This window comes from Poromitra crassiceps (genome assembly GCF_964638095.1).
Source record: "Poromitra crassiceps genome assembly, chromosome: 1".
Classification (NCBI taxonomy): Eukaryota; Metazoa; Chordata; class Actinopteri; order Beryciformes; family Melamphaidae; genus Poromitra; species Poromitra crassiceps.
In genome coordinates this window covers 53407535-53429560 of record NC_139623.1, presented here as the reverse complement: position 1 = coordinate 53429560, position 22026 = coordinate 53407535, and the positions used below count along the sequence as shown (strand labels likewise).

The 22026-nt window shown below is 43.3% G+C and overlaps 1 protein-coding gene across 1 annotated transcript in view; it reads left to right on the top strand.

Moving 5' to 3' along the window:
• LOC310788208 (CREB-regulated transcription coactivator 2) overlaps positions 1 to 22026 on the top strand; it is a 132756-nt gene that overhangs the window by 19681 nt on the left and 91049 nt on the right. Inside the window, exons 2-4 of the mRNA XM_083649745.1 lie at positions 8957 to 9058; positions 9281 to 9397; positions 12701 to 12762. Coding sequence (XP_083505871.1) covers positions 8957 to 9058; positions 9281 to 9397; positions 12701 to 12762 — 281 coding nt within the window. The remainder of the gene's footprint in view (positions 1 to 8956; positions 9059 to 9280; positions 9398 to 12700; positions 12763 to 22026) is intronic.

Sequence of the window (22026 nt, the reverse complement as noted above, 5' to 3'; positions counted from 1 at the left end):
GGACTATAAGCCGCGGCTTTTTTCCCGTTTTTTGGCCCCTGCGGCTTATATAACGGTGCGTCTTATCTATGGATTTTTTCAGAAAAAAAAAAAAATATACAAATAAAATCTCTCTTTTTTAGCACTCTTTCTAACTATAAATCCACTTCTGTTTTAATTTCCTCTCTTGCCCTCTTTTCACCACACCGCGGACACTGTGTGCACTGTAAAAATAAACAACGGTGGTGTTGTGTTATGTTGTTTTGTTGAAATGTTACGGTAATACGGTAAATGGGAGCTTCCTCAAACAGCCATCTCTTTCCCGACAATCCCCTCTGTGCGTGACCACTTACATATGGTAATTACGGTAAGCAAACGGCCACTCGGCCATCAACTCCCTCCCCCGACTACCAGGAGAAAATCACAAACTTCGGCGAATTCACACAAAGGAAGATCAAGGAATATTCCATCGAACCGGAGCAGATCATAAATATGGATGAAGTGCCTTTGACGTTCGACCTGCCACTCACTCGGACTGTTACAAGAAGCGCCCTGGAGGATTCTTTCACCAAAAAAAAGCTTTGCTCGTTCTCGACAGCATGAGAACGAGCAGTAGAAGCAACACTCTCACTTACCATGGGGAAGGTACGCAGAAATTCACACGACGCAGCTTTCAAGTTGAAAGCAGTCAATCTCGCATTAAAAGAGGGAAACAGAGCAGCCGCGCGTAACCTGGGCATCGATGAGTCAATGGTGAGGCGTTGGACGGTGCAGCAGGAGGAACTGTCTCAGCACGGAATATTATAGGAGTGTGAAAACATCCACAATCACCAACGGGTTCCAAAACGCTGGACTGCTGCGGGATGAAGAGGATGACGCCGCCACAGCTGAGGGCCGTCAGAGGCTTCAGAGGCTGTTCGATGCCGACAGTGACGAAGAGGAGTTCGTTGGTTTTGAGTGACAATGAAGGAGAGAGGAGAGTGGTTGACGAAGCCACCCTGAACCTGTTCGTTTCCGACACTGAAGATGAGGACTTTGGTGGTTTCAGTACGCAGGAAGAAGAGGAAGACGAGGATTAGTGACTTGACTTCTCTGGTTACAGGTTTGCTGCACATATAGCCTATTGTTGTGTGATTTTGTCTGGGGATTAGTGACCTGACTTTTGTTTTGTTTTGTTGAAATGTTAATAAATGGGAGCTTCCCCAAACAGCCATCTCTTTCCCGACATTCCTCTCTGTGCACGAACCCTTTCATATGGTAATTAAACATCAAAACACCCGCGGCTTATAGACCGGTGCGGCTTATAGAAGAAAAAAATAGTCAATTTTGGTCCCGCGGCTTATAGACCGGTGCGTCTTATAGTCCGGAATTTACGGTAGTTTTCAACATGGTCGTATTATATTGGCTTTATACAGTAGCACCTGGACTAGGGATGTTCAATTTGAAAATTTTCCAAAATCGATAATCGGTGAATATTAACGATCAATTATCGATCATCGATTTTATTAATACTTAGAAAATTTTCAATATTTTCATTTTTTTTTTTTTTTTTTTTTTTTTTTTTTTTTTTTTTTTTACAAAATGAATGCCTATGGCAGAAAATACGAAAGACAACGTGTTCTCCTCAATGAACTCTTTATTTCAATGTGTCTCCTCTCCAACACTGCTGTCCCCGGCGCATGCCGGTGTGAATTTCCCATGTTTAAAACAGTTTTGTTGGCACAAAGGCCCGTGCCCAGCCAGAAAACTAGAGACTATATGAAGCTCCACCTCACGTTAGTCGGCTGTGCAATGGAGTGGGGCGAGGAGGAACGAATTCCACCCAAACCTAGTCAAAAAAAATTTTTTTTTTTTTTTTTTTAATAATTAAAAAATCGATCCAAATGCCACAGGATCGATTCCAATCCTTAACGATCGATTATCGATTTTCGATAATTGATGAACATCCCTAACCTGGACTATTCAAGTCGACTCGCACGCACCTAATGTTACAAACTTTACTTGATCAGAGGGAAATCAATCATGTTTCTTACACCAGTGATTCACTCTTCAGTTGTAAAACGGTGAGCCTATATGATTTTCCCCACTCCGGACACACATTTTTAACCAACCTTACCTATGTTCAGCTCACCATCAGCTGGTCTCCAAATGCACGTCTCCAAATGCGCATCGCGCATCATTGGCACAATGGCACCGTTAAGTTGTTTGAAGGGAGCGCTGTCTGGGCAGGCAAGCACAGCTCGATAAAGGCACCAACGTGACCGGGGCCGTGTACCTTTCCCGCGGAGCGCTCCACAAAAATAGGCTACGGTTCGCGGAGATCCTGGTCAGTGCCATGCCCATGTGTAATCTTTTTTCTTTTCTTTTGGTGTGTGACATGCTTGACGTGGTCTCCGCATCAACGGAGTTTACGCGAACGTGTTAAAACTCGTGCAATAATAAGTGTGCATAAACGATTTAAACATGTGAGTAAACGATCTTAAAAGGTGCCTAAACGCTGCAGAGCATTGAGAAAGGTACGTAAACGCCGTTTACGTGCGTTTAGCCACCACTACAGCCCTGATCGGCGGTGTACTAATAAGGGACTGCATAGTAGCGTAAGCTATGTTAGCAGTTCCGAAAGGGGCAACTGGGCGAGGGTGTATGATGTTTGATAGACCCAAAACACCTCACGACCCCAGTTAACATCACTGATGACGCGTCCCAGGCCCCAGCGCATGCTGTAGTACAGTATGTATATTTAACACGTTGAGTGCCAAGGACGAGATATCTCGGCTTACATGATCCAACCGTTGAGTGCCAAGGACGAGATATCTCGGCTTACATAAACATCTTTTTTTTTTTGACGGTGGGACATCGATCAACCCCTTTTACGTCTCCTATACCAATATTGGAGGAAGAGAATGTGTATAATCTATTTTACCGACCACTAAGTGGCGACAGTGCTCTCCAGACAGAGAGAAAGCCGAGCAAAAAACAGCCACGGGTCCGCGGGAGAAAGCCATTCTAATTTTCAAGGAAATAGCTGGGCGAAAACGCTTTCGATTTCACACACACACACACACACACACACACACGCGCGCGCACACACACACACTCGAGTACCTTTGCGCATAAATAAGACCAGAATCGCAAAAGCTTCTTCAAAGCTCTCAGCCGACACCTCAAGAAACGAACGAGCCCGTTTTACAGTAATCCAGACTGCCCGAGAGCGGCCGCGGAGCCAGCAGGAGCCAGCAGCAGCAGCACAGACGGAGGGAGGAGTTTGGAGACACACACACACACACACACACACACACACACACACACACACACACACACACACACTGATGTCCAGCAGCAGCTCCTGCATGTAGAGGATAGGAATGAACACACACACACACACACACACACACACACAATACAGTATACAGACTTGCCCAAGGGCACCCATAATCACAGGCACGTGAGGTGGTTCTAAAAATCCATTTATCTCAAAACTCTCTGAAAATCTCTGAAACCATGCTGTACTCAACGGCTAATATCTACATAACTACTAACTCTACAAACTAACTCTTTTAGACAGAGAAAGCACACATTCTATTAGTTCTTTTTAGATGATTGTTGTTCACGAAGTCTTAACAGAAAAGAATCCTCGGCTCTTGTAAAATGAGCCAGAATCCTCAAAAAAAAACCTGGCAGAACCTACCTACAGCATTGAAAAAAGGGCTGGCAGTCAATGTGTTAAACAACTTTGGTTTATACCATAAATCAACAGACCATTTATCTTTATACAAAGGAAACATATGACTCTTAGTCTCCCGGATATCACAAATAGGGCTGAACGATTTGGGTAAGAAATCTAATTGCGATTTTTCTGACTGATATTGCAATTTCGATTTAATTTAGTTTTTTTTTTCAAGTTTCAGTGCAATATTAACTAATACATTTAAAACACAATGGAGCATTTGCCTACCACATTCAAACATCACAATCAACAAACTGCTCTATATTATAATGCAAGGATGAGAACTTGGATAAGAAATCCTTCCAGCAACATTTATTTGTTTTTCAAACAGCTGCAATTTTCTCTGTGTCTCAGTGTGAGACACAACTCAACTCTTTAATGTTTTTGAAACATGAAAAACACTGACTTCACTACTATTGTGCACTGACTGGATTCTCTACAATGTAAGGGCAGCTATCTAACAACACTTGAAGTGCATGGCTTCAGCCGAACAAGCTGTGTTTTACCTATGTATCCAAATCAATTCTTTGATTTAAAACTTGTGACAAACCTTTACCCCTCCATTCCTCTCTCCCTCCACCCTCTAACAACACTCACAGATTTTTTTGTCAAGAAAACTAGCATGTTAACTTTAGCTGGTTTGAGACATGAACGCTGGTGACTACAGTACAGTACCATTCTCTGCACTTACTGTATGTAGCTTGTTTGGAACCGGGGGTCCATGAAGGAACTGATGTCCAGCAGCAGCTCCTGCATGTAGAGGATAGGAATGAAATATGGAATGAAATTCCATGTTGAAAATTAATAAAGAATCAATGGGATAGATACAGAATCAGATCAATAGGCAGGATTGAAAATGGCATTATTTGGCATCATTGAAATCTATCAATTCCCATTCCTACCTGTGTGGCTGGGTCACTGTATTTCTCCTCCAGGTAGTCAAGGGCTTTTGACTTGATTGCCTTGGTAAGGTTTGTGTCTGCATCCTTTTCTGCCAGAGTTTCTGTTCTGAAGAGATGCAGGACTGGCTTCACATATGATACGCTTACATATGCTTCACCAGAAAGGCCGTCGGTGAACTCCTGTAATAAATCATAATAAATCAGTCGTCAGTTTTGTAGAGGGCATTTCAAGGACCCAATGTAGTGACCAAAAATCAAAAATAAAACAAGAATTCTAGAGTCCACGTCAAAAACAATAATCAAAGACAAAAAATTAACTTCAAAAATTATGGGGGGGTGGGGTTTAAAAAAATCAAACAATAACAGAAGTCCCCGTATAATTCTAGTCTGAAAAGGTGGGTTTGTACCTGTAGAGGTTGCAGCACATTGTTGATCGATTCAAGGACCTTGGCCAGAAGCCAGTCAAACCCTCAAACAAGGGAAATTAACCCCGTTCTCTGAATAAATGTGAGGTAAAGAGAAAACATCCTAGCCTGATATTCAGACTGAAGTGGAGGAAATCTGCTGTCGGCCTCTGCTAACGTTACACGTGCGTGCCGTTGTCTCGCTATGAAAAACATCACATATTAATTTAACGGTTCTTGTTTATACAGAGGTACGTAAAATGTATTACCAGACGACGCCACTCTTCAATTCGGCATATAATCCACAGAGAGGTTTACTGTAAGTGAATAAAATGTCAATTCTGGAATGTGAGTCGCCTGTTATCCCGCTGTCTTCCTCGATTAAAACTGCATGTTTTTGAATGGAGTTTGGTTACAGATTCGCTAAAGCTGTTTCCACTACATTTATCACATTTCCTGTTATCGATACACCCTACTTTTCCGCATCCCTCAAGCGTGAAAACGTTTTTGCGATATTTGGAGGTTTTATTGAATTGTCTGGTGTTTCCACTCAGGATTTTAATGCGCAATTTGAACCCAACTAGTGTCGACTCTGGACCTGTGATGGACAACACCATCATTAGATTAATCCATAATGAAATACAGCGTTAGTTGCAGCTCTACTTGTGATGCAAGCAGTGCTTTAGAAACTTATTCAGGTCACATTTTCAGGCATTTCAGTGGTTATTTTGAACGGTGTTCTCACCTGGAAAATGAACTCGATAAAAGAGAAACAGGCGTCCAGGTAGTGCAGCGGTAGATTCCCTGCCAACCAACCAACACGAGGGTCGCAGGTTCGAGCCTCTGTGCTACCTCTGGCTTGGTCGGGCGTCCACTCCATACAGGCACAATTAGCCGTGTCTGCAGGTGGGAAGCCGGATTATGTGTCCTGGTCGCTGCACTAGTGCCTCCTCTGGACGGTCGGGGCGGGGAGGGGAACTGGGGGGAATAGCTTGATCCTCCTACACTCTACGTCCTGCCGGTGACACTCCTCGCTGTTAAAAGAAGCGGCTGGTGACTGCACATGTATTGGAGGAAGCATGTGCTAGTCTACAACTCTCCCCAGATCTGCAGAGGGGGTGGAGCAATGACTGGGACAGCAGGGGGAATTGGCCAAGTACAATTGACCTATGGCTAAGTCCTGCCCCGAACGCAGACTAGCAAATCACAGTGCGTGCAGCTCTACCATACACTCGGACAACCTGAGCCTACGGCTCCATAGAGAAGCAGAAGAAATCGGGATTCTCCTCTGGTTTTATGGTGTTTCATACAGTTATAAATTGAAAACAAAAGTCAAACGATGTGCATGGGGGTAAATGCAACATTACGAGGTATCCTGGGAGGCCAGGCAATGGATAATAAGAAACTAGTAAATGTAGATCCACTCACATCCACAATGCTGCTGTTTTGGACGTTAAATCTGCAATCGTGGTGACAGCGAGATGAGTCTTCTCCCTCATTTGGCTTCCATGATCCAAAAGGTATCAGGAAATCATCATGGTATTCATAAAGTCGGCAAAAGAAAATACTGAATTATGAGAGTTTCCAGTCATTACGTTATGCACGTAATGAGTTGGTGAAGAGGTAGAAGAGAGAGGGGAGACTAGTGAAGAGGAGGCACATTGATTGATGTGATTATAACATCGCCAGACACCAGTCAAACCCTAAAACGAGGGAATTAATCCCGTTAATCCCGTCCAAATAAATGTGAGGTAGTCCAGTATTTCCCACAGGATTTTGAGTATTTGTCGTGGGGGACCGCAGACCCCCTAGCGGGGTGCAGGGGCACGGCCCCCATGAGATTTTTTTTAAACATTTTAAAGTAAAATGCTTGAATTTGGTGTACTTTGAGAAAGCTTAAGAGCAAAATGAAAAGGCTAGATCTATGAAGAACATGTCATCATTACTGTGCTGTGCTTTACAATGACAAACTAAATTTCTCCCTATAGGTCAGGGATACTCAACTTGCTTTGCCACTTTCGTGAAATGATAGAAGGCGAGGGGCCAGTTAATAAACAAACAATATACATTTTTCTGTAGCGGATTGTAGGTTTTTGGGGTGTCAGCCGGAGTTTAGGCTGACATTGTTGTGCACACCGGATAGTTAGTTAGGTTAAGTTAGTTAGGTTAAGTACATACATAAGTGCCTGGGTAGCAAACAGATGGCGGTATTTGACAATTTAGCAGCTAAATCATAGATTATTGAAAGATATTCCATATTCCAGACTGAAATGCTATAACAGAAGTATTGGCCAGAATGACATGAACATTTATTGGACACTTATTCAGCGGGTATCTTGCATGTTGCGTTCAGGTGCACTGTAAAAAAAAAGTTAAAAAAAAAGTATATATTTTTTTTGGGTCAACATCTTTTTGTGGCGGTCAAAATCCTTTTGTGGCGGCCCGCCACATATTCCTTTATGTATGGGAAACACTGTAGTCTAAAGAGAAAAGATCCAGTAGGAAAACATGATGTTAAAAGCTGTAAGCTATGCCTCTGCTGATCTGCTACACCACCACCCATGCGTGCATGCCGTTGTGTCGCTATGAAAAACATCAACACTATTTAACGTTTCTTGATTATACAGAGGTACATGAAATAGATTACCAGGCACCACTCTTCAATTCGGCATATAGGCTATATAATCCATGGAGGGGTTACTCTCAGTGAATGTCAATTCTGGATGTGAGTCGCCTGTTATCTCCACCCGCTGTCTTCCTCCGTTCAAACGTTTGATTAAAGATTCACTAAAGCCGTTTCCAGGCATGCACGTATCGCATTTCTTTTTATCGATAGCTTTAAATGTTGTACATCGCCCTCCATGGCCTAGTGAAGTACTTTCTGATGGCTTCTAGACGATATCAGGCCTCAAAAAGAGCGTGAAGAGCGTCTTGGGATATAACTTTGACAGTGACGGCTGCCATTATTCTAGTCAGCCTGCCCTGTGTTTGTCCGAGTGAGCACGGGGGGGTGGGGCTTAGCGATAGGTCAATTACATTATATTACAATTGGGGAGAAAATGGGGGGGAAGTCAGGGAAAAAAGTAAATAAATGAGAAAACACTACAGAGTTTCTGTGAACAGCTCAGAACATGCTGGCTGTGAACGCACCTTAACTTATCTGCCACTCCAGTCTAAATTTAGCAGCATGTGGCTGCTAGTTGGACCTGTTTCTTTACAATTTCATGGGATTTTGGGGTGATTTGTGTTTTTAGCAGTACTTTGAGAGAGAGGTGCACACACCATCTGCACACACCATTTGCATGTCTCTAAAATCTTATCACAATCTCTCACAAGCTGCAGTCTGCTCAGGGCCATCCCACTCCACAGCATGTTGTAACACTAAACTCAACTCAACTAAATCTATTGATGATGAAATGATAAATAGATAAATAGTGGAGCTGTTCTCATTGAATCTGCACCTTCTAATTTTAGTTTTTCTTTTTCACGACCGAAGTCAAGTAAGGCCTTTTAAACAAAGCACAAAGCAGCTCTTAGTAATCATGTTTTCCAGTGGAAGCAGATATTTGGAAAGTTTGTAACCTTTGAATATCTTTTGTACTTTTGAACTTTTGTGATGACTTCACACAGCTGCTGTCTATGATATTGACTTTGACTGGCTATCGTTGGTGACTTTAACATTCAGTAATATAATATTAATAATAAGGACAGTAGTGCCAGAGAGCTGCATACTCACATACCCACCCACTGCTATGGCTTTATGTAGAAAAATCTTAATATCTCCAGAGTTTTCTGTGAAGGACTCAGGTCTTCTCATCTAACTGCTCACTGCCTCTCTCCTCCTCCCATCTCCCCTCCTGTCCTCCCCTCTTCTCTTCTCCTCTCCTCTTCCTCTCCTCTCCTCTCCTCTTCCTCTCCTCTCCTCTCTCCTCCCCCTCCCTCAGCTCCAGGCTCAGAAGGTGCGCCTGGCGAGGAACCAGGGGCCGTACTACGGCGGCTCCCTGCCCAACGTCAACCAGATCGGCAGGAACCCTCAGGACCTCCAGGTGTCTGATGGCCAGCCGCCTCGCAATTATGATGTCATTTCCTGTCATCTGATGTCTTTGAGCAGACATTAATAGTTGTTCTTGGCCTTACCTCTCTCCCTCTGTCTGTCTCTCTCTCTCTCTCTCTGTGTCTCTGTTCTGTCTCCCTCTCTGCCTCGCCTCTCTTTTTCTTTCTCTTTCTCTCCCTGTGTCTCTGTCTCTCTCTGTCTCTCTCTCTCTCAGGGCTCCTTCCCCTTGGCTCTGGAGTCGAGCCGCACGACTCGGCATCACGGTCTGGTGGAGCGAGTGCAGAGAGACCGCCGCTTCGTCTCTCCGGTCCGACCGTACCGGAACCGACAAGTATCCTTCAGCTCAGACTCACTCTGAGCCACAGACAGCAGGTCCAGCTGCCCGGCTTTATTTGTTTCTTTTTGCTTTCTGTCACTAACACAGTTATCAGTGTAGTAGGCTTGAGCAAAGTCCTGTCACTCTTCCATGAAGAGATTTTTTCTATTTTGGTTAATATAATACCATTAAACACAGCAGAGGAGAATTCTTTGAGTGTGCAACTGTCTGTCTTTATATTAGTTTTATATTTCGTTAGTCTGCACCTCTTCAACGTTTTTGGGTGTACTCCACTCTGTATATATTGACTATTTTTATATGGTCAAATCAAATGAAACCCATTATCTTGTCGTTTCAATCTATTGTAGGGTTGGCACGATGGACGATCTCTGAGCCTTCTACATCGGACCATCGTGATGTCCATCTGTGAGCGCAAATATGCTCAAATGTGGCAAATAAACATATTAATAGATAGTAATGACTCATTAATTACTATATCCAACACAGGCTAATACCGCATTCAAGACAACTCGGACCGCCGTAAGTTTCAACACGGAACCTCCGACCCGGACAGATTTGCGTTCACGCTGCACCTCCCGCTCGGGGGGGAAACCAAACTGTTGCTATAGCAACCCGCGTTAGCATGGTAGCTACCTACTAGCGAACAATGCTAACCGAACATGCTGAATTTCACACAGAGTGAAACACAGATGACACAAACACATATGAAACATAATTAAGACCTCAAATTGTGTGTTAAAACATCAACAAACGTCTAATTCTGTGATTATCATTAACGATGCAAGTTGCCATTTTGATGTGGCTGTGATGTCAACTCGGCGAAACCGGAGCTCTGAATGATACCCGAATTTCCGAGCTGTAATTCCTGCCTGAACGACCGTTCAATTCACTTTTTACAGGTCGGAACCAATTTTTTCCAGCGGTCCAAGTTATCTTGAACGCTGTATAAGCAGCCTCAGTTTCATTCAGCACTAGACCCTCTGCCTCCCTCTTTCTGCTGAGTGCTCTGTGCTGTCTGCCCACACGCCCCGCCCCGACAAGGACGCCATCGTCCATGGTAATGTTTCACTGTGGAACCATCGCTATTTGGTTGACATCGCACAACCCTAATTGTGGACCTTTTCTTTATTACAAGCACTAGTGCAGTGCCCGTTCCCCCATGCACCACCCCGTGGGCGCTTCCCCCCCGCGCACACACTGCACTCTGTCAAGTCCCCCTAAGCGCAAGTTTGAAGTCGATCCAACAAACGGTTCTCGAGATACGCGAAGGACAGACATACAGACAGTCCTGGAATAAGTCCAAATTGCATGAAGTGCGGCACCGCACTCCATCGGGGTCAGAGCAGCGCACTCCCCAAGTTTGAAGTCACAATCGGACAAATGTTTCTCAAGATAATGCCAGTAGGTGGCACTATGTCAAATTGCAAGAAATTCAGCGCCGCACTACTCCCCTTAAGCGCAAGTTTGAAGTCGATGCGACAAACGGTTCTCGAGATACGCGAAGGACATACAGACAGTCCTAGAATAAGTCCAAATTGCATGAAATGCAGCACCGCACTCCATCGAGTTCCCAGGAGCACACTCCCCAATTTTGAAGTCAATCGGATGAAGAGTTCTCAAGATAAACCACTTTTTGTGTTGCCAGTAGGTGGCGCTGTCCCAAATTGCACAAAATTCTGCACTGCTCTATGTCAGGTTCCCAGCAGCACACTTACCAAGTTTGAAGTCGATCAGATGAATGGATGAGATAAAGCGCTTTTTATGTTGCCAGTAGGTGGCGCTATGCCGAATTGCATGAAAACAGGGCACACTCCCAAAGTTTGAAGTCAATCCGATCAACGGTTCTCGATGGCATGCAGCAGATGATGCTCATCCATAAGCAGTTGTGGAAATAGCCAGGTTTTACTCTGGGAACCCTACTTACACAGGATGGGGGTTCCCGGAAGTGGCGTGGCCCTAGAGCACGGATACTCAACTTGCTTGGCCTGGGGGCCACTTTTGCAAAATGACAGGAGGCAAGGTGCCAGTCAATAAACATTAATATACATTTTTCTGTAGCAGATTGTAGGATGTTGGGGTGTCAGCCGGAGTTTAGTCTCACATTTTTTTGCATAGTTAATACATATACTGTAAGTGCCTGGGTGGCGAACAGACAGCCATATTTGACAATTTAGCTGGAGCTCAGTCAAATTTTATTTAACCTTAGTTTTCATTGTGAATTAGGAAATTGTCGGGGGGCCACTCTGCACCCTATCACGGGCCGCATCTGGCCCCCGGGCCGCAAGTTGAGTATCACTGCCCTAGAGGATATTATTTCCGAATGCGTGACTCATTACCATTATAGCCACATAAAAATCTCTTAGAAATCTCACTTAACTAAGATCACTGAGCTCTACTGATTATTTCCCCTTCACATGAATATTAATGCTGCTTATTCAGCTTAATACACCATTCTCTGCTCATTTCATGCTGCCCTCTTTGCAAGACATTTTTTAATTGGAACCTGAGGAGGGATACTGGCCGGCCCCCCTCATTTACTCACATCAAAGTAAACGTAGTGTCGTTGACAGTGAATGGGGGCCATTCACTGTCAAGACACTACGTTTACTTTTCTCACTACTGTCAACGACCCATCAATGACAGGGCTTAGGGCTTGAAGGAGCAGAACTGAAGACAAGTCCGAATCGCACGGAAACAGGGCACTGCAGTCCGTCGGGTCACCATCAGCACACTCCCCGAGTTTGAAGTTGATCCGACCAACGGTTCTCGAGATACGCGAAGGACAGAGAGACAGAGAGGGACACAGACGCTATCGTCATTATAGTATAGATAGATAACCAAAAAAATCGCTAGTATGCTGTCTCTGAAATGGACTGTTATGCACAAATCAGCCATAAAGCAATATTGTAAAGTTAGCTGGCTAACCTTACAAAGCTAACATTACAACATTGTTTTAGGCTGATTTGAGCATGATAGCATGAATAGATTTTACTCTGTCTAATACTGATCAGGGTCTTGAAGGGTTGTCCCATTTCATGGGGGAAGATTTCAACCACTCCCCCTTTTACCTCTACAAGGGGTAAATCGAGAAGCGAGGGGCACTCGAAAATATAATGAGATTAGGCTTAAATGTATGTTTCCAAAGGATCTGTAATCTGATTTCTGTGGGAATTTTTAGATCACATCTCAGTGCAGTTACCATTTTTCTATAGTACTCCACTTCAGTTACATGTAATCTGTTATGCTGTAATCTATAATCTATAACCATGTTGTTGCCTTAACCAGTCATGTCCTCAGGTGGACAGCTCTCCGTATAACTCCGCCTACCTGTCCCCACCCCCCGACCCCAGCTGGAGAAGGTAATGCTCAGGACCCCCCAACCTCCCTAGTCTCCGTGGAGACCGGCTGTCCGTGGGGAAGCCTGTTTGTTATTTCCAAAGCATCTTCTTTGATTTTCTCTCTGCTCAGCCCATCTGAAGCCTTTGTGATGCCTCAGACGCTCAAGGAGTTTGAGTTTAGTTGGAACATGTATAAATAAATAAATAACCCTCCAATGAGACAAAGAAATAGGGAAACAAAATAGAGATGATGAAAAGTAACTTAATGCTATGACTATTTTGGTCACGGGTTTCATACACTTTTTGTAATAAAACATCTAAAAGCAAAACTCTTATCAGAGGGGGAACCCTGGGACAAAATCTTATCAGATAGGGGGTCCATGGTCTAATTTGCATCAGTTTAGGGTCCTTGACATGAAAAGGTTTGAGAACCTCTGGGCTAGAGGTCGTTCAGGGTTTGAGATGATTCCAGTTCCAGAACCGAGTTAGAACAATCTGCATCCTGTCTGCTTCACTCAACGCAGCCGGACTTCAAGTTCCTTCACTAGTCATTTCTTATTCTGCCTGTTTATAGTTTCACAACTTTCATGAGCTGTGTTTAGTCAGAAATTAGCTGCTTTTCACAATTCACAACTTCAGGTAGAATTCCTATGGTCTTAAAAAGTCTTATGCCGCTTTTCCACTGCATGGACTTGACGCGACTCGGCTCAAATACTGGCTCTTGGTAGGACCGCTTGGTTTTCCACTGCACTCCGTAGCTAGCATTAGCATACGTGTGCACAATGATGGCGATTCTCTCTGACCAATCAGCAGTCTGCAGCATTTTCACGTCACCTTTTGGTATCATCTCAGCTCGCTTGGAACCTCGACGGAGGTGCTACTTAAAAAAAGTACCAGGTATCACATTATGGTGCCTGGTACTTGCCTAATAGAAAACCAAAAAAAGACGAGTACAGTCTAGTCGATGTGGTGGAAGAGGGGCTTTATATCGGACTTTCTGAAACCCTGCGTTTTCTATTTGACCATTTGACTATTTAACCAGGCAATCCTGCCATCCACCAGGACTCCCCGTTCAGAGAGGTGTTGTTCAGGAAAGCGATGCATGTAAAAACACGAACGTTGCAGACAAAAGTCCTACATGTATGTCCAGAAGGTCAGCAGGGAGTCATGCATGGCCTTCATCTGAGAGAGAAGAACAGCTGCACACCCTGACCTCTGACAGAAAGGAGAATTTAAGCACAATTCCAATCAAAATCCCTTCAGAGGCACTGAGGCTTCACAGAGGTGTTGTTGGCTGTGAGTGAGGCCGCTGGTTTGGCTGTCCGGTGCTACTAACCTCCAGACGACTAGCAGGAGAACTCAGCCTCTCCCAACCTCAGCTGCTTTTCAACGACTCACCTCTTTTTCTACTTTTTTCCTCTCTTTCTACTTTTCTTTGATCCGTCTTCTCTGGGCTTTCTCTCCTCCGTTTTCTGCGAAGTTCCCGTCCTTTAATTTTTGGTTTGCCTGCCTGCTGTCTTTCTGGTCTTCCTCTAACAAGATGACAATATCAACAACAACCCTTCAGAGAGAGAGATACTGGCTTTGGTCTGCAATCATACTGCACATAGCCACACACACACACACGCATGCACGCACATACACACACACACGCCCACACACACACACGCAAGCACGCACGCACGCATACACATACACACACACACGCACGCGCACACACACACACACGCACGCATGCACGCACACACACACACACACACACACACGCGCGCGCATAGGGCTGGTTCAGTTATCTATTATCTATTATATATATTAACTTAACTAACTTAACTTCACATAGCCACACACACACACACGCATAGGGCTGGATAAGTTCAGTTAAGTTATCTATTTATTATATATATTAACCTAACTTAACATAGCCACACACACACACACACACACGCATAGGGCTGGATAAGTTAAGTTATCTATTATCTATTATATATATTAACTTAACTAACTTAACTTAACATAGCCACACACACACACACACACACGCACACGCATAGGGCTGGATAAGTTAAGTTAAGTTATCTATTATATATATTAACTTAACTAACTTAACTTAACATAGCCACACACACACACACACACACGCACGCATAGGGCTGGATAAGTTAAGTTATCTATTATATATTAACTTAACTAACTTAACTTAACATAGCCACACACACACGCATAGGGCTGGCTATCGCCACTGATTTCCCAAATCGATTCAATTCCGATTCACAAGGTCCCGGTTCGATTCAATTTCCTATTTAATTCTATTCTAAATCTATTCGGTCAGGGATATTTCACTTAACCATACCAATTTTGCTTGGATATAAAAGAGATTTGCAGAGAACTAATAATGTAAGTTGTACAAGGAACCCTCTAACCTGGTGCATTATTAAAAAAGATTCCTGTTAACATTCAGAATTGACCCCAAAGCACTTACCTGAATGTGCTTTTTATTGAACATGACCAACACATTACAGCAGTCACTATTAGCAGCAGGTCTATATTTAAGCAATATCACACGAGAGGGAGTGCTGTTGTTGGCTAATATCGGCACTGCTGTGATTCGGTCGTAGGCACGAGGCTGCAGGCTGAGTGCCGAAGATAATTTGTGCAACACCACAGACTGTACAGTCAGGGAGACTGACCAGATAAGTCCTTTCTTTAGTGCCGTGTGTAAACAACCACTTTTAGCTTTTAAACCCAGACGCCAGTCTAACAGGGTTCCACGGGAAAAGGCAAGATATTAAAAGATCGATCTCCGTATTTTATGAATGATCTACATCGGATCAAACAAATGAATCAGTTCGAGTTGATTTTTCAATATTTGTAAAACCAGCCCCTACACACACACACACACACACACACACACACACACGGCTGGGAAATTGCCTCCAGCCCCTCTGACGTGTTGGCAGGTTCTGTCTGTGTCACATTCTCAAGTAACGGGCCGTCGTCTGGAGTCTGGTTCTGAGCGCTGTCTTGGCAGGTGGAGTGAAGTGAAGTAGTGAAAGTTTCTGGTGAGCTCAGCTGCCAACACGTGATGTGCAGTCGCTCTATTCGGCCCGCTGATACGTCATCGCACAAGAGTTCATATCAGGACGGCAGGAAGAACACATTGTTGCTGCTATTGCTAAGATTAAATTGCTAAATCCAGTTTTCCCCCTGAGGTTTTGGTAACATGTTATATTGTAACATTATGGACAATGTTGAAATAAACAAAGATAGTCCGCACTCTGAAAGAAAAAGAAAATAAGAAGATGGAGTATCTTTGTAAAACTCTGGAATCTGGGACACAAACATTACTGTCACAACTTCTCCATCTGTCAGCTCTGTGTATGTCACACAAAGCTGACATCTGACTGGACGCACTTTGAAAGGTCAGCAGTAAACAGGGTTAAAGAGACACTTCACTCCAAAAGACATGTTTTCCCTCTCACCGGTAGTGCTATTTATCCATGTTTTCCCTCTCACCGGTAGTGCTATTTATCCATGTTTTCCCTCTCACCGGTAGTGCTATTTATCCATGTTTTCCCTCTCACTGGTAGTGTTATTTATCCATGTTTTCCCTCTCACCGGTAGTGCTATTTATCCATGTTTTCCCTCTCACCGGTAGTGCTATTTATCCATGTTTTCCCTCTCACCGGTAGTGCTATTTATCCATCTAGATCCATGTTTTCCCTCTCACCGGTAGTGCTATATATCCATCTAGAATCTAGATCCATGTTTTCCCTCTCACCGGTAGTGCTATATATCCATTTAGATCCATGTTTTCCCTCTCACCGGTAGTGCTATTTATCCATCTAGAATCTAGATCCATGTTTTTCCTCTCACCGGTAGTGCTATTTATCCATCTAGAATCTAGATCCATGTTTTCCCTCTCACCGGTAGTGCTATTTATCCATCTAGATCCATGTTTTCCCTCTCACCGGTAGTGCTATTTATCCATCTAGATCGTTTTGGTTGGAGTTTTGCAGATATCTGCCGTAGAGGTGTCTGCCTTCTCTCCAATACAATGGAACTGGATGGCACTCGGCTTGTGGTGCTCAAAAACACACCAAAAAATACATTTGAAAAAATCAACAGCAATGTCTCTTTCCAGAAATCATGACCTGGTTACTGCAGATAATCCACATACTGGGATATATATACTTATATAGGACTTATGTAGCACTTCTCAAGAACTCAAGTGTTGAACAAAGTAGCAGCTAGCATATGTAGCTCAGTTGAAAGAAAATTGTTCCTTCATGCCAACAAGGTCTGTTGATTATCGAGTAACCGGGTCATGATTTCTGGAAAGAGACATTGCTCTGTGTGTGTGTGTGTGTGCGCGCTTTGAGCACCACAATCAGAGTGCCATCCAGAGAAGGCAGACATCTCTACGGCCAATATCTCCAAACCTCGGCAGCTCATGCCAAAAAGATCTCATTTAGATGGATTTAAATTATAGCACTAAAGGTAAGACGACAAATATTTATTTTAGATTTAGGGTGGACTGTCCCTTTCAAGTTGAAATCACTGTAACTTGGTTAGCATTGCCTGGAGGCTGTCTCAGAGTGGTTTCACGGTGATCATGTGGTCACAGCTTCAGGATGAGATCAGTCCAGCTGGCTTCCTGTCGCCTGAACCAGAGGGCAAGAGTTCACTTTTCTCTACTTTGTTGCCTTTTTCTATTACCGTAGTTAAAGTTCGTTTAATTTAAAGCAATTTTAAGTTTAGTTTAATTAAAACACTTTAATTAGTTAAAGTGTGTTCAGCTTCACACACTGACCACTCACTTTTTCTCAGCTCCCGTTCCATCAGAGAATTCCCCATTCATTTTCTCCATAGACATTTCAAAAAAACAGTTTTAAACCTGGAACCAAGCCAACCAGCCACCTACTGAATCATGAGTGACCATAAAACATTTCACTTGCAGCAAAAATAAAAAGTGGTATTTTTATGCCTCCGCCGGCGAAGCCAGGCCGAAGGCATTATGGATCCGGGTTGTCCGTCCGTACGTACGTACGTACAGCCGGCCGTCCGTACGGATGTCCGTCCGTCCGTCCATACGGATGTTTGTTAACACCATATCTGAGGAACGCCTTGATGGAATTTCATCAGATTCGCCTTAAACATTCACTTAGGCTCAAGGATGATCTGATTAGATTTTGGTGGTCAAAGGTCAAAGGTCAAGGTCACTATGACCTCTCGAACGCCATTTTCAAGCTTGTTAACGCGATATCTGAGGAACGCCTGGACGGAATTTCATCAGATTCGCCTTAAACATTCACTTAGGCTCAAGGATGATCTGATTAGATTTTGGTGGTCAAAGGTCAAAGGTCAAGGTCACTGTGACCTCTCGAACGCCATTTTCAAGCTTGTTAACGCGATATCTGAGGAACGCCTGGACGGAATTTCATCAGATTCGCCTTAAACATTCACTTAGGCTCAAGGATGATCTGATTAGATTTTGGTGGTCAAAGGTCAAAGGTCAAGGTCACTGTGACCTCTCCAACGCCATTTTCAAGCTTGTTAACGCGATATCTGAGGAACGCCTGGACGGAATTTCATCAGATTCGCCTTAAACATTCACTTAGGCTCAAGGATGATCTGATTAGATTTTGGTAGTCAAAGGTCAAAGGTCAAGGTCACTGTGACCTCTCGAACGCCATTTTCAAGCTTGTTAACGCGATATCTGAGGAACGCCTGGACGGAATTTCATCAGATTCGCCTGAAACATTCACTTAGGCTCAAGGATGATCTGATTAGATTTTGGTGGTCAAAGGTCAAAGGTCAAGGTCACTGTGACCTCTCGAACGCCATTTTCAAGCTTGTTAACGCGATATCTGAGGAACGCCTGGACGGAATTTCATCAGATTCGCCTTAAACATTCACTTAGGCTCAAGGATGATCTGATTAGATTTTGGTAGTCAAAGGTCAAAGGTCAAGGTCACTGTGACCTCTCGAACGCCATTTTCAAGCTTGTTAACGCGATATCTGAGGAACGCCTGGACGGAATTTCATCAGATTCGCCTGAAACATTCACTTAGGCTCAAGGATGATCTGATTAGATTTTGGTGGTCAAAGGTCAAAGGTCAAGGTCACTGTGACCTCTCAAACGCCATTTTCAAGCTTGTTAACGCGATATCTGAGGAACGCCTGGACGGAATTTCATCAGATTCGCCTTAAACATTCACTTAGGCTCAAGGATGAACTGATTCCATTTTGGTTATCAAAGGTCAAAGGTCAAGGTCACAGTGACCTAACAAATGCCATTTTCAAGCTCAGTAACGCCATATCTCAGTAACACATTGACTAAATTTCTTCACATTTGGCTCAAATATCCAATTCTGCACAGAAATGCCTTGATGCAATTTCTTCCAATTTGGCTCCAACATCCACTTGGACTCAAGAATGAACTAATGGCGGAGGCATAAGTCCGCGTTGCGGTCGTTCTAGTTTTTTTTTATTCCCCGTTTTTAGATACTAAATACTTTAAATACTACTTTACATTACATCATTTAGCAGACACTTTTCTCCAAAGCGACTTACAATAACACATTTTTGTCAACAATAGAGAAATCAACTATGCAATGCAATCTATGACAGCTACAACTTTTGAAGGAATAGACTGGTAAAGTTTTTTCTTAGAGAGAAAGATGGAGAAAAGTGTCTGCTAAATGATGTTTTCAGCCAGGTTTTGCCTGAAAAGGTGTGTTTTCGGCAGTGATTCGGCCATCCTGACCGAAGGGGGGAGCTCGTTCGACCATTGTGGTGCTAGGGACAAGAAGAGTCGCGATTGGGATGAGCGACTTTAGCAGAGGAGGGGCGGGGCGTCATGCACTGGTGGAGGAGCGGAGGGAGCGGTGAGAGGTTTGGAGCCTGACCATAGATTGTAGGTACAGAGCTGTCTGGTATCCTGCCCTGTAGGCCAGAACCACTGTTTTGAATTTGATGCGTGCCGACGAGATAGGAAGCCAGTGAAGGTCCCGGAAGAGGGGAGTGATATGAGAGAATTTGGGTTGGTTGAATACCAGATGGGCTGCAGCGTTCTTAATCAGCTGAAGCGGTCAGATGTCAGAGGCAGGAAGGCCAGCCAGAAGTAGTCCAGGCGGGAGATAAGTGAAACTTTAATAATACTTTAATAATATAACTTTAATAATACTTTAAATACTTTTTTGCCATACTTTTGAATGTTTTGGTGGCATCTCAGCACACTGAACAGTCAACTCATACTCTCATACGCCGGGCTCGACTTCACCACCACAGACTGTATGGGTTGTACAGTAGTAGGGCTGTCAAAGAATATTTCTATATTTGAATCTATATTCGAATATAAAAATGTAATGAATATTCAAATATGAAAATGAATATTCAAAGTTATTATTATTATAAAAAAAAAGTGTTTTGTTTTTGTTTTTTGTTTACATTATTTCCAGGTAAGAAACCTGGCCAAGATTGCAACATGAAAACACATCGTTTGCCTGGTTATTTAAAAACATTACAAAAGTCAATACTGACTGAATAAATATGGGGGGAAAAAACAATGTTTATGTTTAAAAAGTTCAAATAAATAGACCAAGTAGTTCTATAAGCTCTCTGGTTGTATTTTCTTGTATTCGAATATATCAGAACGAATATGTTTTGTTTAGAGGGAATATTTGAATATGATTTGGGGGCAATTTTGACAGCCCTATACAGTAGCTGCTGCGGTAGTGGACCAATCACTTAGCATTAAATCAAAATTGAGATTGGCTGCGAGCAAAACCATATGAATAGTAGGGGTGGGGGAAAAAATCGATTCACCTAAGTATCGCGATTTTTAATGTCACGATTTTTTGAATCGATCTTTTATTCCAGAATCGATCATCGCAAAAAAAAAAAATTTTTTTTTTTTTTTTTTTTTGGGTGCTTGCAGTCAGGCCACTCACTGAACAGCAGGCCAGGCGCTGCCTACTGGTTTACTAGTGGTTTTATTACTTTATTAGTTAGTCTGAAGTAATAATTACACTTCAGGGTTAAAGTGGGTGCATCTCATTGTAAAATTGGACTTCAAACGGCCCAAATCTGGCTTCAAACGGCCCAAATTGGGCTTCAAACGGCCCAAATTTCACGTGCGATGGCCCATATCGGCCTGGCCTGCTTGGTATCTAATGCCCGGCCTGAATTATGATCCCAGTCCCCCCCTGTTTTTAACTATCGCCCAGCTCTACTCATGATATATAATATACAGTCTCTAGTGTATGATTCAACTTTTCCCATGTTCTAATCTAGTGTAAAAAAGCAAACAAACTGAAAAAATAAAAGAAAAAAATAAACAAAAATCGCAATAAATCGTAATATCGAATCGCAATAATCGTAGAATCGCAATACTTAACACATTCACTGCGAGCCATTTTTTTTTTACTGTAGGTAGGTTCTTCCAGAGGGTTTTTTTGAGGATTCTGGCTCATCTTTCAAGACCCGAGGATTCTTTTCTGCTAAGATTTTGTGAACACACAATATCTCAAAAGAACTAATAGAATGTGTGCTTTCTCTGTCTAAAAGAGTTAGTTTGTAGAGTTAGTAGTTATGTAAGCATTAGCAGTTGAATACAGCATGGTTTCAGCGTCAGAAAAATTATTCTGAGATAAACGGCTTTTTGTGAAATTCGATAGAACAGTCACTTTAACCATTCATTTTTGGCATCAGTAAGACGTCAGACATCTAAACAATAGTTTTGAACAGTAATTTCCTCCATAACAGCAGGAAACCCCCCTCTGCTTCCAACTCCTCCCTCCGTGGGCGTTCTTCTTGGCTGCAGCGGCCGTGTCACAAGCTTGTCACCAGTCTCACTGCTTTGCTGCTGCTGTGCCTGTCTGCGCGGCCGCTCTTTGAGGAAGTCTGGATGGACTCGCTCGCTTCTTGGAGTTTTGGTTGAGAGCTTTGATGAAGCTTTTGCGATTCTGGTCATATTTATGCTGCGTGTTTCAAAGTGTGTTCCACCCGTAATCTATTATGCAAATTTGCAATCCCGCACTGCCAGCAATCAGCGCGAAAACGAAAGCGTTTTCGCCAATCCATTTTCATGAGAATGGCTTCGTCACACTGCTTTTTGCTTGCCTTCCTCTAGTCAGGAAAGCACTGTCGCCACTTAGTGGGTCGGTGGAATGGGTTGTACACGTTGTACACGTCCAATACTTATATAAGAGATGTAAAAGGGTTAGATGCACATCCCACCATCAAAAAAACAAAATCGACAAATTCTGGAGCCTTGTTCTAGTC